Genomic DNA, 16,823 nt, shown 5'->3' on the forward strand with positions numbered 1-16,823 from the left:
AATCGGAACGCGAGGCTACTTCCGGCTCCGAACTGTTACTGACCTCCGATACCTTCACGTAGCTCGGAGCACGTGGAGCAAAAGATCGCGTTACAGAACCCTGAGATTTAGGGCTCAAACGCCACCTCTGTCCGTTTTGATCTGGATAAGCATTGTACCGGCACTCGGTCGTGTGTCACGACTTACTACTGCGTGATGCACGTTAAAAACCCTAGGCCCAGTTTGCTGGTGAATGCGGGTACCTTGCCCGGAGGTTGAAATAGCCGCAAGGGGTATTTTGAGGTCACGCGACCGGTTCCGTGGGGATAAGAAACTAAAGATACCTAGCGTTCCAGAAAAAAATAGCTGCCACAAGTCCGTCCAAGCTTCGATAATTAAAATGTGATTTTGTGCGCAGAAAGAGGGTGAACAGGCATGAGATTTAAGTGAAATGAATCACACTCCTGTAGTGCAGGAGTGGCATGTAAAAATATTTCTGTAAAAAAATCGTGTTAAGAGCGAAATTAAAAAAAAATCAACGGCAAGTATTACGTCTGCCGAGCAGAAACGGGTGGGACGCTAGGGACTTTCTCTAAACGCGAAGCCGGTAACGTCACTTTAAAATCTCTCTTGAAGCTATTTTAACCGCCGGAGGGAATACCCACATTTACCAGCAAACTGGCTTAGGCAAGCATTGGTTCTGCGCTTGTTAAAGCGTACACCGGCGGTTTTAATGCGAAAGCATTAACTAGACCCATGGAGCGAACCGACGTCATCAGCGTTGAAGCCGCGCCAAACGGCACCTAAACTCTCCTGTCCCAATGGAGCGAAGTGAAGCCGCAATCTGAAGGATAAGCTCCGATTGGCTGGCGCGCGTCATCAAGGCTCCCATTGGCTTTCGCGCGGCGTAGTTCAAAAAATGCCACCAGAGAAGCCCTCTCCGTGGCGGCGCAGCGGTCCGGCCGCCGGTAAGAGGTGCGAGGCTGGCCGCACAGCCCGCCCGGGCAGACTCCGGAGAGGCCGCACGGCTAAGCTCAGCGCGGCGCGGCCACTTCACGAGAGCGCGCGCTCGGCCGTCGGCCGCAACCTCGGCAGTAGCGAAACGTGACCATCCACGCCAGTACGCCGCAGACAAACTAAGGAAGCGGAAGAACAACATTCATGTTTTCGCATTCACAACTCATAAGAAGTGCTTAAATGTCCTCGGACCTTTTTTTTTTTTTATTAGCCACTCCAATTAGCTACAATTTGGGAATTACCGGCCTTTCTTCTTTCGGGTATGCTATTTAGTATCGCAAAATTCAGGACAGATATCGTGAAATCGGCAAGCGAAAATTATGCCGAAACCGACATTCAAATATACCCGCGCTTTTCAGTGCCGTGACGTGAGTGGCAGGCAGGCTTGCAGGCCGAGCAGGCAATCACAAAATGGACTATGCCGAGCATTTGTTTGGTGCTGCTGCGCCGGTGCTGGAGCGAGCTTCCAAAGCACTTATTCGACACCACGAAAACGGCCTGCAATCAGTTGGGAACAATGTCCACAGTCCAAAGAGTCAGCCCCTGCCTTCCGCTCACGTCACCTTTTTCATCGTTGCCAGTAGGTACGCGCATAGGCAATCCTAGAAAAAAGGTCCCTCCGACTCACGCCGAGCAGCCAGCCGAACTTAGTCGAAGGCACCTCGATGCCCAGGGACTTTGCCGCAGTCAAGATGGGCTCGTCGTAGCCATCGAAGAGCAGCTCTCTCATGGTCCGTCGAACGAAGAAAGTGCTGTTTTTCGCCACAAAGATCTCCGAGACAGCCTCCTTGAAGAACTCGAACTCCTCCGTGTCGAAGCGGACAGTGTGCGCGGCCGACTGTGGGAGAGAAAGCGGTCCAATAAACATCCGGCTAAAGCTCTGACGTCATGCCGACGAGGCACGCATGCGCAGATGCTTCGGCTCTCCGATATACGTGACCTTCGCGGTGTAAAGCTGCAAGTTACACTTGTCACACATCGCACAAAGGACACGGTGTTAAGTGCATACACGATGACAGAAATGCGGTAGGCGCCTCGGGCATCTTCGGAGCATGTTCGGAGCACCTTCGGGCATCTTCGGAGCACATAGCAGAGCTCCGAGCATGCCTGCGTACTGCCCTTTGTATAATGTATTATAGCCGTGCGACTGCGACTCAAGGAAAAGACACGCTAGGGATGACACTGAAAAATTCGAAACGACCCACTCTTCACACACTCCTATACTAAGAAATGGTCCGATAAACATAACGGCTGATGTCTCTGTCGTCACGGCGACGCTTGGCTATTTGAAAACAAGGTTTCTGAACACGCACAGGTGGTTCCAGCTCTAAAGAACAAACTCATTTGTTAAAAAAAAGACAGGTCAGTGTGCACATATTGTTATCGATATCTATGTTTGCCACGCTGGATGACTATCATACTCATGTGGACTATACTCGGTGTCACATTAAGAAAACAAAGGAACTCTCGAGCATTATTCGTGCGCTGAGCGGAGTTGCAGTGGTACCCAGGGTGCCTACATGTTTCCGCCGAGCGGAAACATGTAGGCACCCTAGTGGTACCTGAAGGAGCCTCCTGTCAGCCTCAAAATGACCGCCGACGTTTCGAGTCCTTAATTCCTACCATGCTTCGCCTTACGTGTTACGTGTTTCGTTTGCTGTGGTGCAAGGTGTGGCGTATGGGACGGGGGCGGCACACAAACCCTTGACAGTGATTACCGTTAAACCATAGAATTACCCTGATTTTGAATTTAACCAGTCAGCCCATGTGCCTATTTCTAAACACAACCCATTACCTCAACCCCTTTTCAACGAAGGGGGAAAAAAAATAACGAACGCGAAGATGAGAAATTTGTCCTTGTTTTTCACAGCTGCACCCAACGTATCTTTGCTTTTACGGGTATCTCCTCTCTGCTAATTGCATAGACTTTCAACGTGAATGTTTGGCTGAAGGAAAAAAAAAATTACACGCTGTCAGCAAAATTTCCTTTAGTAACTACCAGCCAACCAGGAACAACGCAGCGGGGATGACTAATCGTCGTAATGCCCGACGCATTATGCCATCGTAATGCGAGCTTTGCGTGACACCCGTAACACAAGCGCTGTGGCCTTCGCGGCGTGCGCAAGTTGTGTATTCAGCCAACGGCGCGCGTTTGTTTATAGGTCCATAGACCTATAAACAAACGCGCGTGTCGACCGAATACACAACTTGCGCACACCAGAAACCTACGGGGAAAGGATACAGGTAAGCTCATTTGCATTTGGCAGAGCAGCCTTCTACGGCTTCTTGGTCAAATGCCCTTTTCCCCGTGGTCTTATGTCGTCACTAATATAAGGCGCCGAAACGCGGGAATTTACGTATACGAGGCAACGGTGTTTTGGCTGTAAAACGTGTACCCGATACATCTATCTTTAGTGTTTCTTTCACATAAAAAAAAAAAAGCTCTGCTTTTTAACGCATTTTTTCCGGTCAAATGCAGCGCCGGGGGTGCCGACCAGATGCCAAAGTTTCCGAACTAAGCGTAATCTCATTCAAAAGTCATAAGCGATTTTCGGAGACTTTCAATGAGAAGGTATACTGACGCCATTCAAATGCACGCATTCGAGGGCATCGCCGGATTGCTATGTTTCCATTGAAAGTTTCCGGAAATCGCTTCTAAGTATTGAACCAGATCACGGCAACCTTTGAAGCCTTGGAACCTGGATCCGAAACCGAAAGTGCTACATTTGCGAGGAGACCGGCCGTGCGGCAACGCGTAGTTGAATTTTTTTTAAAACTGTTTTTTAGGGGGGGGGGGGGGGGTTGTATTTAGTTTTAGGTATACAGTGATGTGATTGGCCTAAGCCATTTTGGCGCACGTTTTGGAGCAACCAAAACAGTGTTTTGAGCAGCAAAAGCGGCTTTTGGAGCAGATATTTTTAGGAAAATAAAAATATTCGTTTTAAGTGCTGTACAAACGAAGGGCACTTTGTGTTGTGTTGTGTTCTGATGTGACGTGTTGTGACGGAACTCGCTGCTTGTGTTTTTACTCCTGAGACATCCCACAAGTGTATAGTGCTGTAGGCATTGCCAAGCAATTTCGAAAAACCGCTTGCCACCGTTTTACTGCTTCCCGACGTGCCAGATTTTCGTCAAAAGTAAGCAAACGTAAAACAATGAATTGCAAGCGTCCCAGCTGGTGCCGCAGTCACGCAATCATGTTCGCATGCACGTGAGGCCAACTTCGGCAGGCTTGCTGTTGGGCATGCTTCGTCGCGCGAGCGCAGACAACGGCTGTCCGATCGAAACCGAAACCATGCCCTCAGCTTGGTCGCTAACTTATCCCCAAAATTGTACACAAAATGTAACTTTCGAGCATGCGACTTAAAGGGATACTGAACCAAGGAATTTAGTGTCCGTAATAAGTGGCGCACGTTCTTTCCACGAGCCAGCAGCCGCCGGTGTGCGCGGGCACACGCAACAAAAATGACGTCAAAGACCTCCATTCGCTCTTAAGGGGACAGTGAAATGTATGCGCTTCGGGCCAGAGGAGATTAAAGACAAGTTTTTCATCTACACAGTGGTGTCTGGTGTAAAAGGTAAGCGATTAATTGGTCTAACAAGCCCGTAGCTTTCACTTGTAGAGATGAAAAGCTTGTCTTTATTCTCCTTTAGCCCGAAGCACATGCATTTCACTGTCATCTTACCCGCGAATGGAGGTCTTTGACATCATTTTCGTTGCATGTGCTCGCGCACACCGGTGGTTGCTAGCTCGTGGAAAGAACGTGCGCTACTTATTGTGGGCACTAAATTCTTTGGTTCAGTATCCCTTTAAACAGTCTAGTGGCGCGTGCTTGCCAGCAGGCCGGCAAACAAGGTACAAGCTAAACACACAAAAAATAAAGAACCTGAGTGCATCGATGCAAGACATTGCGAGCCAGCCTCGAAACGTTCTTGGAGCGCTTTGTGCAACGACTGAACTCGAGACAAACAAGCGTGCTGTGCGGGTTCAGCATGCATACATTGCCTTCTTTGTCTTAGCTCACTTCTCTTCAACTTTATTTCGCGGCAGATCTTTCACGTACCGAGGTACTTTTCGAAAGAAGACCCACCGAGAGGAATCTAGATAATCAGTACTTTGACAGAGCAGTCTTTGAATTAAAGATGTATTTTTGTAGTAACGTATGATTTAAACAAGAACAGGAATGTTGGTGAACATGCGGCGGTACTTCGTTTCATTTTAGGAAGTAGCATATCTGCAGTGATGTGGGACGGCAACATTCGACGTCGCGCGACCACGGTGACTGAAAGGCAGTGACCCAATATAGTTTTCCCACGGCCGTTGCTTCAGCTCACAAAGTAACTTCTGCCGCGCAAAAACGTGGTTTCGTTTCACAACATGACGGCATAGCTGGTACCCGGAACGCTAGCGTTGGAGCGCTTGCACACATCCGCGTCTATCGCTGAAAATATAAAAAAAAAAGAGACGAGAAACGAGACCCACAAGAGAGAGCGCGAAACGCGAGACGCAGGGAAATCCATGAAAGACCGGGTGGACAATTGATGCACGGTACTTTGTGTCAAGTGGCCGCTTGCGCCACATAACACACGTCTGCTCAATTACAGTACTCAGTTTAGTTTCGGTTGTGAAAGGCAACCTAAATTGGTCCTTTGGCGCAGGCTTGGCGCAGATTACTCATATTTTGGCGAAATGTAGCAGGATGTAGCAGGGTTAGCCCCTTGGCGCAGTTTGGCGCAATTGGCGCAGCAATCACATCACTGGGTATATCATATTTACAATAAAGAGGTCAGAGGATTTGTAGAAAAGGCCCGGGGATGTTTGAAAGTAAGTGAACACTTGCAAGTCAGACGGTTGGCCAGGAGACGGAATACGGGCCACAGCGGTAATATATATACGCCACGCACTGCATTTCTTAAAAGTTGTCGGCCAGCGTAATCCGTTCAAGCGTAATAACTGGAAGAGAGGATCCGCCCAGAGAAAATCAGGGCTCCGCTTTCTTTTTGCGGGCGCCAATCTTGAAAAAAGAAAAGGGGGCCCGTGACGTCAGAGAAACCAGCTGTAGCGTGTTGACGTCCTTCCTTGGGGAATTTTGGGCGGCGAATCTTCACCTGTGATTGTTAAGTCGCAGTCCTATACTGCGCATACATCATAAAAGACGCACGGAGTTTCTCTACAGACATAATTACTGATTTATCCGCGGACAACGCCTCAAGTATTTTCGAAGCATGCTCGCTTCGTACTTATGTATGGTTCTACACGTATGCAGACAGTTTTCATGTGACTAACTAATATGATGGGACCGTCACGCAAGGAAAGAACAGGCATCACGCATAAGATAGTGTTTGCAGACTGTCTTTTGTATGATGTATTAGCAGTGTCGCCGCGGCTTTGCTGCGAAAGAGACGGTATATGGAGGGCGCAATTTCGTCTGCTTCTTTCGGCAGGGGTTGTGGTGACGTCAGAACGCCAGCTCTGATTGGCTCTGCTCGAAGGATAGTGGGCAGACCTCAAAGCAAGCTGCCTTGAGGTATACCGACTATCCTTCAATCAGAGCCATTTAGAGCTCGGCGTTCTGACGTCGCCACAACCCCCGCCGAAAGAAGCAGACGAAATTGCGTCCCGCTTATATCATCTCTTTTGCGGCATACAGCCACGCGCACTTTACCCTCTACAGCAAAGTGCGCGTGGTGACAGGAGACGTGCCGAGCTTCATACTCCGTTTCTCTCCGTGTCCAACCGCGGTCGACGCTGTATGCGATCCGACGAAGTTAATCAACCGCCGCCAAAAGTGCATCGTCACGTCGCTCGTTTTGTTTTTGAGTTTGGGGCTACGTACCGATCACGCGCAGTGATCCCCCCATGACAACGCGCTTTTTCGTGCGTGATTGGTCTAGCCAATGATAAGAACGCGCAGAGACGACGAGTGCTACGAAGGTGGGACTTTTTGACTCTACCCGATTGGCTCCATTGGATTGCAGCGTTCGGCCGAGCTCGTATACACTTGGTATAGAGGTTTGCAAGTACGGCCAGAGCCGTATATGTAGAGAGTTTGGTCAATGGGAGGCGCGGGCAGAGTCAGGGCGTGCACGAGACTCGGAAAGCGGGCTTGGCATGCTCTCTTGACCAACCAGAAGCCGAAAAGAATCCCCTAGCGGTGGTAGCGAGAAACACTTCTGATCAAAGGTATATGTTCGTATATGGTTTTAATAAGCGCGTAAGAGTGAAGTGTAGTAACTCTTTGTGTTTGAAAATAGGGTACACGTGATGTTTCGCTCATGATCATGCAGAAACATGTATGAAACGAATGCGCGGCTCAGCTCTGTTTTCCTCGGACAGAGTGTGACCGCTCGGACGGCAGATTCCCGGCCCTCGGCGCTTGACGTAAGGATTATGTCGATCGTTCCGCTAGTCCCACTCTTCCACAATCATTTCGAATGAGCGTGATTGAAACATCACATGTACCATATTTTCCGTCACCGAGGGTTACTCCGATGCACTTATCAGGTTTGTTTCTCGCGACCACCGCCAGGGTATTATTTCCGGCTTCGGGTTGGTTACATTTGAATTTCTGAAGACGCCCCGGAGCACGCCCAGCCCGCTTTCGGCCAATGGCGCCTCCTCATTTGTCTCCTATACATCCCAACGAATGGCCAAACTCTCTACATATACGGCTCTGAGTACGGCCTCTGCCGGTGTGGGTAGATCGTCTGATAGTCGAGCGTTGCTGAGGCCGTGGGTACGCCTCAGCAATGCTTGAATATCAGACGATCTACCCCACACTACGAGCAAGATGGCGGCGCCCAGCGGCTGTACTCGCAAACGTCCGTCTCGTGAAAGGCACTTTAGTTGTCGAAAACGGGGCTCGCCCAGGCTCGACGACATACCGGCACGACATATAAGGAAGGGAAGAGAAAGAGAGGAGGAAACGCAAACGTGCGGTGATGTCAGAATGCCGGGTTCTGATTGGAAGGATAGTCGGTAGACGAAAAGGCTGTGTAGATACCTTTTATCTATACTCACTGTTCGAATCCGTTCGTGCGCCGTACGCCGTGGCGTCCGGAGGTTTCGAACGCGAGACGCCGCGCGATGGGCAGGCGAAGCTCTCGGCCGTTTTGATTGGAGGGAGAGGACGAGGGCAGCTAGCCTTCCCGTCTACCCACTAAGCCTTCCAAACGAAGCTCGGGCGTTCCCCCGCGCGCTATGGTATCCTCCTCCCCCTCACTTTCTGTATGGTATAACCATCGCGCGACTCGCCGCTGCGCAAACCTTCGACCTAGCTTTGGGAGTTCCGAAAACGCCGCTATCTACAGGATTACCGGGCCACTTAAAAAAAGCGTTTCGAAAGTGTACGCCAGGCCCCTACTTTATGATAAAGTCATTACAACACACACGCACGCGCGCACACTGTCGCAATTAGCGCTTTCGAGTCGGCGTCTTGCAGGAAAACTGAAATGGAACTTGGAAAACAAAAACGAAAACTAGCATGGCTGGAACTTCGCCCTTCAAACAGAAACAAATTAAAGATGAAAGAAAAAAGTGATTACTCCTAAGAGGTTTCATCTTTATCTGTGTCTCGTGTCGATTTCGTGTATTTTCCGTGTTCCTATATCTAATTTTTTTGCTTGTTTTTTTTTTATATAAAGATGGAGGTTTGTAGGACGAATTTAGAATTGTACCGAGAGCCATTTATTTTGATGATCCATGAGGCACAAAGTAAATGGCTCCTTTTATTTATTTTTTTATTCTTTGGCTTGTACGAGCGCAGCTCGTCACCCAGAGAGCCACAAGTTGGCCTTGACTCGACTCCACGAGCCTCCGTATCGGGCGATTTTTCCTCTTTGGCCCTCGCATGTACAGAGGCGCCCTGCCCTTCCCCAGAGCAATCGAGGATGCTGGCGACAAAGCATTATTGGTGTAGCGAGCGACCGCTGTCATACAAGGTTTCCCCAGCGGCACTGCCCAAGGACGTTACCGGTTTCACCCGCAGCCCTGCCCCCTCCTTTCTTTTCGAGTCTTCGAAAAAAAAAAAGAAAAAAAGGCGTTGTATTATTTGAAGAAAGAAAAAAAGAAATTTAAATGTATTTCATTCATTCTTTTGAAAACCGCTTTTCGTCCTTCGCGGTCTCAGGTTTTCAAGATGAGGAACGTTCACCAGATCGTCCGCATGTTGTCTGTTACCTGACTCCTAAAGCCACGGCCACACCGCTAATACTACATCATACAGAAAGACAGTCTGCACACGCTGAACGTGCTTCTTCCTTAGACATAGGCTAGGTGGCGCAAGCTACCGCCCGTTACAAAGGGCATAGCCGTTTAACGCGCGTCCGCACATACTTCTGTCATGATGTCTGCAGCGAACACCGTACATGCTTATGTGTTGTACGAGCACAGTGTGACAGCGGCTTATAGAATCGCTTCTCTAATTGATCTCAGACAGAGCTTCCATTAGGCTACATGGGGCGGGCCAAGGTTTCCCCGCCAGATTTAGAGGCCGCGTCACGGTTTTTTTTGCACTGTTCTATTGTAACGTCACGTGTACATCTCGTGGAAGCCAGCCTTATATGCCACATTCTTGTGCAAAAAGAGGCGAGTGAACGGCGCATAGTTTGTACGCCGCGCGACGTATACGCCGCGGGTCCGTGAGAGAGAAATGAGTCGCAGTTTTGCTCGACCCGAATGAATAAACTATACGCGACGCAGAAAGCTGAAACCCCGTGTGAATGTGGAGTTAGCGGTGGCCCCACGTTGGGCGCCAAATGTGGAGACAAGAAAACGAACACCAATCATCGCGGTGTTCAAGCTCCGACTGCCCCGCGTGCCCACTCGTCACCCGGTTGTCGGTCCCCTTTATTCTCGTCTTTTTCCGTTCCCCACAATATATAATACGAAATCCTGAGAGGCGTGACGTCACTCGACGGGCCGTTCGGAAAAATTGCCGAGCACTCCAAGCTGGCGCGGCGTTCCTTTAGATCGGAGTTGCAAGAGCTCCCGGATTCCGCAGATCCGATTCAGAGGATTAGAGCGCTCGAAAACGGATCAGCCAAATATGCCTTTAACTTTAAAGAAATTTGAAAAAAGGACGAGATATTTTGGTGAACCGACGCCCACCTACGCCTAACATTCGTGAAACCGAGAACTGACGTTGTGGGTGTCAATAACATTGATTTCAGTAAAAAAAAAAAAAAAGAACATCACGAAAGATACAATATGGTTTTCTTTCTCTTGAAGGCAATTTTTTGTTTCTTATTAAAATACGGTTCCAGGTTCGAGTGGGAACGACGGTCATTGTAACGCCAACGTAACGGTACGTCAGGCCTTTGAAACCTTTGCTGTAACACGTTCCTTTTGATCCAGTACAACCTGTAACGAAAACTCGACCCAGAAATGGTAAGGAATGAGGAACGGGGTTACTTATATTGTTGCAGAAAGAATTCAATCGGCTGGAGAGAAAAATAAAAAAAAGATAGAGAGAGAGAGAGAAAGAGAACAACGAGAGAATGCAGCGAAGACATGGCTTGCACGTGACGTTTTCGTACCATGATGGAGGACATTCCGACACGTCCTTGCCGAGAAAACCAAATTTCATGGTGTCACATGTATGCCGCAAAAGCTGGGCGCTCAGCAAAAAAGGCCACCACAAACGGCAGCCGACGTCATGTCGATGCAAGCCAAGTGTGGTACTCACAACCATGGGCATGTTGAGCGTGACGACCTGGTCGTCCAGTGAGCCTCTGGTCATGTCCGACTGGAGGTAGTACTTCTTGATCTGGCGGTAGGACACCGTGCCGTTGGGGTGCCACGTGATGTTCACCTTTTCTCGGGTTTCCCTGCACCGGTAAAAGAAAGACAGACGACGAAGCAGTTACGTGACCCGTAATTCTTTCGCATTTCCAAACTTCAGAAGATGCACATACACGGATTCGAACGCGCCGAGATAGGCTACGCTTCACAGTAACGACCCCTCAGCCATACTGGTGCTGAACACCATTGCAGTCGGCCATCCCAAGCTTGACCTGAGATCGCGGCAGGAAACGCTTTTCCGTCCACCAGAAATGTCAAAACAGTCCGCGACAGAGCAACACGACTTCGCCCAAGCATCCCGACACCGCATCTAACGCCCAGGAAGTCGCGCTTTCGAATACTAAAAAATCGCCAAGAAGAGACGCTTTGCACTAAGCATCAAAATGGCGACGACGCCCGTACAAAAAGTCGGGGAACGGAGTGCCACTACTCTGGGCGCCTTTTTAGTAGAGCTATACTAAGCTCCTGTTGCAGGAGTCGTGCGACGTTACGATTCTCCACCGGGAGAACCACGTTGTGTGAGATTACCGGAATCGTGGGAGATCCGTGATGCAGTATGTCAAATAAACAGCAAAATTGCAAACATAACCGCAAACGCACCTCTCGTTGTTGTTTTCTTTTTTTTTTTTTTCGTTCACTTTTTTTTTTTTTTGTGGGGGGTGAGAGGGGGGAAGCACGTTGGACATTAATACATATTTTGTGTTTAAGAGCGTGAACATAAGCTACGGCCTGCGTTTCTTAAATTGTCCAAAACCATGGGTTTCTTTTTCTTTGACCGGTACAACAAAATGTGCGGCACTGATCTCAAACCTGACAAACTCGTCATACGCAGCATATTATATTTTTAGACTGCTAATCTTTTACATACCGACACTCATACCGCAAATAACCGACGCCGATGCGTTGGCAGTCACAGTACGCATGACTTGCGACGCATTGTCACCCGAGATCCCAATCGTCCCAGATACCGGCAACCACTCTTCGTTCTCCTTTTTCACGTCTTTGCTCCAGCCGGAACGCCATTGGTCATCGCAGTCATTCCAGAGAAGAAAAACGAGATGTTTCGAGAACACACTACTACAAGTAACAGAGCATCGATTTGCGGTGGTTTGCGCTGGTCAACACGTACAACGTTTCCCTAAAAAAAAAAAAAAAAAGAGTGCTTGTTTTTACTGCGAAAATAAGGTACGCATCGCCCAACATGTAGTACTAGCGGTGGGAACCAGATTTCAAAGTTTCACAGCTAAGCGTTATCTTCTTAAAACTTTCCGAGTGATTTTCTGAATCCTTCAGTGGGATGGCGCCCGTCCTCGGTGGTTTGCGCCAATTAGCCCCATGCAATCGTGGACTTTGTCGGCCCCACCCATTTTCCTATTGAAAATTTTTGAATATAGGTCATAAGTTTTAAATGTGATAACAGTTCGCTGTGTAACTCTTGCCTTTGGTTCGGACCACTAGTGCTACCGTTTAGGGGGGAAACTGAGCGTTCGCAGTGCCGAGTTTATTTTAGCGATTAAGGAAAAAAAACGTTAATTTTGGGGCAGGAGAGAGGGTGGAAAGGGGGAGGGGTACAATCTGCACTTCTAAGAGTACTTCGTCAGGCATCTGTTCGGTGTCACCTGCAGATTGTGTGATCGCTTCTCGTTCTGGTACATCGAGTCACAATGTAGGCATATTTGATGCTTAGTTACCCGCGGTAGAGAGGTCAAGCGGAACGTGATCTTCATAGAACAAACCTCGAAATGCTATCACATTTTAACGTATACAGTTACCGAAGAAACGCAGCCCCGCTTTTGGTGTATAACTGCATGGTGATCAGCTGTCATGCGGGGCTTGAACCCGCCGAAAGCCAAAATAAACGCTTTTCAGCGGGTGTCGCGATGATGCCGTCGGAACGCCGATCTTTGATTGGCTCTGATTGGAAGGATGGTGGCTAGACCTCAAGGAAGCTAGCATTGATGTCTGTCTACCCGCTTTTGTTCCAATCAGAGCCCGGCCTTCTGACGTCATTGCATCCCGTATGCAAAAAAAAAAAAAAAAAGCAGGCGAACTTGCGCTCCGAATAGAGTGTGCAGGCTAAAGATCGGGCGTGTGCGAACACTTCTTCGATTCGACTAGAGCAGCGTCATCCCTGGCTTCACCGCTGTACAGGCATCCTTAGTGAAGGCAGTGAATGCGTCGCCAGAGCTCTTCGGTTCCAACCACTCAGGTAAGTCGAACACAAGAACTATTCGAAATACGCATTTAGAAATACTTTGAGTATTTTGTATTTCGTGTTTATTTATTTGCGTATTAAAGAATGCATTAGACCACTGCATTACATAAAATTGAGTATTTCAAATACATTTATTTTAGGGCTGGGCAATTGATCGATTAACCTTCCGATTAATCGATTAAGACGTTAATCGCGATCAAATATTTTAACCGGTTAATCGGTTTTTTAATCGGTACTCAAAAAGAATTCAACCGGAGGCACGCATGGCTCTATCCCGGATGACCTGCCCAAACTAGTTGTGACCCATGCAACCCCCCCCCCCCCCCCCCACACACACACACACACACTATAACACACACTTAAGAAAAACGTTGCGTGGCGCGTATCTGGTCGTTCTGTCCCGAGCGGTGTTCTGTTCTCAGCCAGGTGCTATGAGCAAGGTTCAATTCTCGCGCTTGCGGAGCGTCACGTGTTCGAGGATGTACGTTACAGTTCTGCCGAAGCCAGACTGGCCAGACGAACAAGCTGGGCCCGCAATCGATCCCCGCGCAACCGCGATACTTCACGTCTTGAGGATCTATTACACATCCTGCCCAGGCAAGACAAACATCCAGAAAAACAAGCTGGGAAGCTAACAACGCCATGGTTACTTGTTCCAGTTTTCGGCCCGTAAAAATGGACGAGTTCACGAGTATGAAAGACAATCTCGCTGGAAAGTTTGGGTTTAAAGTAACCTCCAGCGGTGAAGTTTTTAACTCCACGGAAGTCCACTGCATTATCTGCAAAAAGCCGTTTTCGTAAAGTGGAAGCGTAAGTTCGCTATAGTATCACCTACGAGCGAAGCACCCATGTACGCCGCTGCAGCAAGAATCATCCGGTTAAAACGCATAGAACAACCAACGCCTTCTCATCGAGGTCCCTTTCTCTGAAAAAAGAAGAAAGCATCGGCCAAGCCCTGGCTTCTTGTCTTCCTGTCGGAGAATGTGGACAAAATTCTTTGTCTTTGGAGCTGGGGCAAAAATAGTTGAGTCTTTGAATTGTTGAATATATGTATCCTCAATTCTAAATATAATTTGCGCCGTGTAACAGGGAGTAAAATAAGTCTTCAAAGGCAAGACGAGATGTTGCATTATTCATTATTTATAAAAATCAACGGAGCCGATTAATCGATTAATTAATCGATTAAAGGGTGGCGATTAATCGGGTTAAAATTTTTAATCGATGCCCAGCCCTAATTTATTTTGGGTTACAGTCCCAAATACAATTTTGGGCACTGATCTTCGCCGCCAAATGTGATAGTGGGCTGGCTCTCTTCGCGAAGGGAGTCATATGCAAAGAGCATGAAACTTGCTGCGCCTCGTGCAGAATAAACATTGAAAATAAAAAAAAGAAAGGAAAAGTAGAACAAGGAATAAACGGGACGAGTACAATTATTGCCTTTTTGGTTTGGTGATTTGATTTTTTAACACGTCGAATTAACGACATGTTCTTTGAAAAGCCTTTAATGCAACGACTCAGCCTTTTAAATTAATCTAACGCTGAATACATTGATTTTTCTGTATTTTGTATCCGGCTATGAAGTTCCGCCAAACAAATTTTATCTTTAGATCTCCAACATTCTTTCTGAACATTTGATTCTTAGTGTATATAAGCTCCTCTCTTTATTTCATTCATTCATTCATTCATTCATTCATTATTGATTTTGCAGGCCGTGGCCGGCAGGGCGGAAGAGGAAAAAGGCATTACTGCATGACGAGCCCTATCCACCCATTACAGTTCTGCAGCATTGAAGCAAAATTTAAAAAAAAAGCAAGAATAAACACCACGGAAATGAACACTTTAAAATACAGCAAAGTACTATATTGATAGTTGGGATAGCTGGACACACTTATGCTATCAGAAAAAAAAAAAGTTAACTACTAATTCATTGCATTAGCAAACATCACAAAAAAGCGCGCACATACTAGAAGGATTACACCATCCTAAAACAAAAAAAAAACAAAAAAAAATCTTAAAAGTTTACATAACAAATATAGAAGCATTCTCTACGTAGCGAACAATACAGGCAATAATCCCTTACATGTGTTCGTAACAGCACATCCGGCAACGTAACGAGAGGATTCACAGGAATTGTTTGCAATCAGTTGACATAATGCCTGATTGCATACCTATTAATTTTTAAAGGCCATGTTTTTTGCTTATGAGAACATGTTTGACATTGGTTTTAAATTTGAGAAAACAGTCCGAATAACTGAATTCCTTCCAAGATATCAAGAAGACCGGTTATTTGGTAGTGACATTTTTGCATGCCATGATTCGTTCGAATCCTAGGCATTGGTCTTTTCGTATGCCGAAAAGAGTACGGTTTATCGTCCCGAGTTTTACTGAACTCTACGTAGACCTTATTTTTATGAACAAATTTTGCTAATGTTAAATAATAAACCCGGTCCGCTTTCAGCATATTGTGTATTACTTAATATGGCTCACAGTGAAAGTCCTGTATGTTTCAATGGTAGCCAGTATGCATACGTAGAACTTTATTCTCTAGCACCGATAGTTGATGATAGTTACCCTTTGTTGTGGTGCCCCAGACTAAAAGTCCATATGAAAGGTGGGGATAGAACAAGGATTGATACTGTACATGCACCCAACAGCTCTGGATAGTTGCGTTTTGATGTGACTGACACGTGCGTTCGACGTGAGCTCTTCATGAAACCAAACGACAAGAAATTTGTGTTCTTTTACTTGTTGTAGTGTTGCATTTTAAATTCTATAGTGACAGCGTCATTGTCCCGCTTGAGCATGGTTTGTGTTTACTTGGGTTAAAATTAAGTCTAAGATGTCAGTCTATGACATCAATTAATGTATTCGAAAAAGTATTTGAGGACGATCAAATACGCTCGTTATATTTGTATCTTGTATTTAACTACTTTTCTTCTTAAAAGTGTGACAGAATTTCTAATCGAATACATTCTGTCGAAGTATTTTACATTTGTTTCTAAGATACATTTTTTTTAAGTATTTTTCCCATCCTTCCAACCACTATTCGCGCAACCCTGCTAAAGACCTTTCCAATACTCGCCCCCTTCGCGCGCTGCCATCTTTGCTTACCTAACTGTGGAACGGGTTCCGAACGTACGCAGTAGCATAGCCTCTTCTATACCTACAAAGCCCGGCAGATCGCCACGAGACGCGGCCGCCGAAAGTGAAAAGGTAGAGCGGCAGACAACGGATGAGAGGAGAGTCATGTAAGCGGCGCCCCGCTGCGGCGATACGCCGAAACACACTTCTCTCGAGCGAGGTCCGCTCGTGCTCCTCGCGTTCCTCGCGCGTCCTCACCACTGCAAAAGCTGTGCGCTCACTACCAGCTTCCCCGATAAATGCTCTGTGCTACCAGATCCTCGCGTTCCAAATCTGCGACCGGGCACTCTATGGCTCCGTCATCGAACTGCCAGGCTTTGTGAGTATGGAGGAGGCTATGGCGGCAGCTCTCCTCTGCGAAATACTAGAAGCCGCGCGCATATGTTCACAACCTAGTGATTCTGCATTCCCTCGCCCGGATGATAAGCGCTGGAGAAATACGATATACGTACCGGAACGTGTAGGGACCGAGTTCTTCGAGGCGCGGTTTCTCCGTCTGCTCGAGCACTTCGTTCGGATTGGTCACGTTGAAGAAGTAGTACTTGATGTAGATAGGTATGGGCACCTCCTGCCAGTGAGCGTAGACCTCGTTGCCGGGCTCCAGGATAAGGTTCTGAAGCAGACAGACAAGCGCCATTTTGATTAGCCATGGGGCGCTTCATGCGCAGT

The 16,823-nt window shown here is 47.5% G+C and overlaps 1 protein-coding gene across 1 annotated transcript in view; it reads right to left on the bottom strand.

Annotated features, from left to right (window-relative positions):
• Positions 1-16,823, bottom strand: part of LOC8041617 (scavenger receptor class B member 1) — a 63,932-nt gene that overhangs the window by 20,338 nt on the left and 26,771 nt on the right. Inside the window, exons 2-4 of the mRNA XM_029986544.4 lie at positions 16,607-16,767; positions 10,683-10,824; positions 1,625-1,834 (exon numbers count right to left, since the gene is read on the bottom strand). Of these exons, the coding sequence (XP_029842404.2) occupies positions 1,625-1,834; positions 10,683-10,824; positions 16,607-16,767 (513 nt within the window). The remainder of the gene's footprint in view (positions 1-1,624; positions 1,835-10,682; positions 10,825-16,606; positions 16,768-16,823) is intronic.

This window comes from Ixodes scapularis, unplaced genomic scaffold (genome assembly GCF_016920785.2).
Source record: "Ixodes scapularis isolate PalLabHiFi unplaced genomic scaffold, ASM1692078v2 PGA_scaffold13__105_contigs__length_92229423, whole genome shotgun sequence".
Classification (NCBI taxonomy): Eukaryota; Metazoa; Arthropoda; class Arachnida; order Ixodida; family Ixodidae; genus Ixodes; species Ixodes scapularis.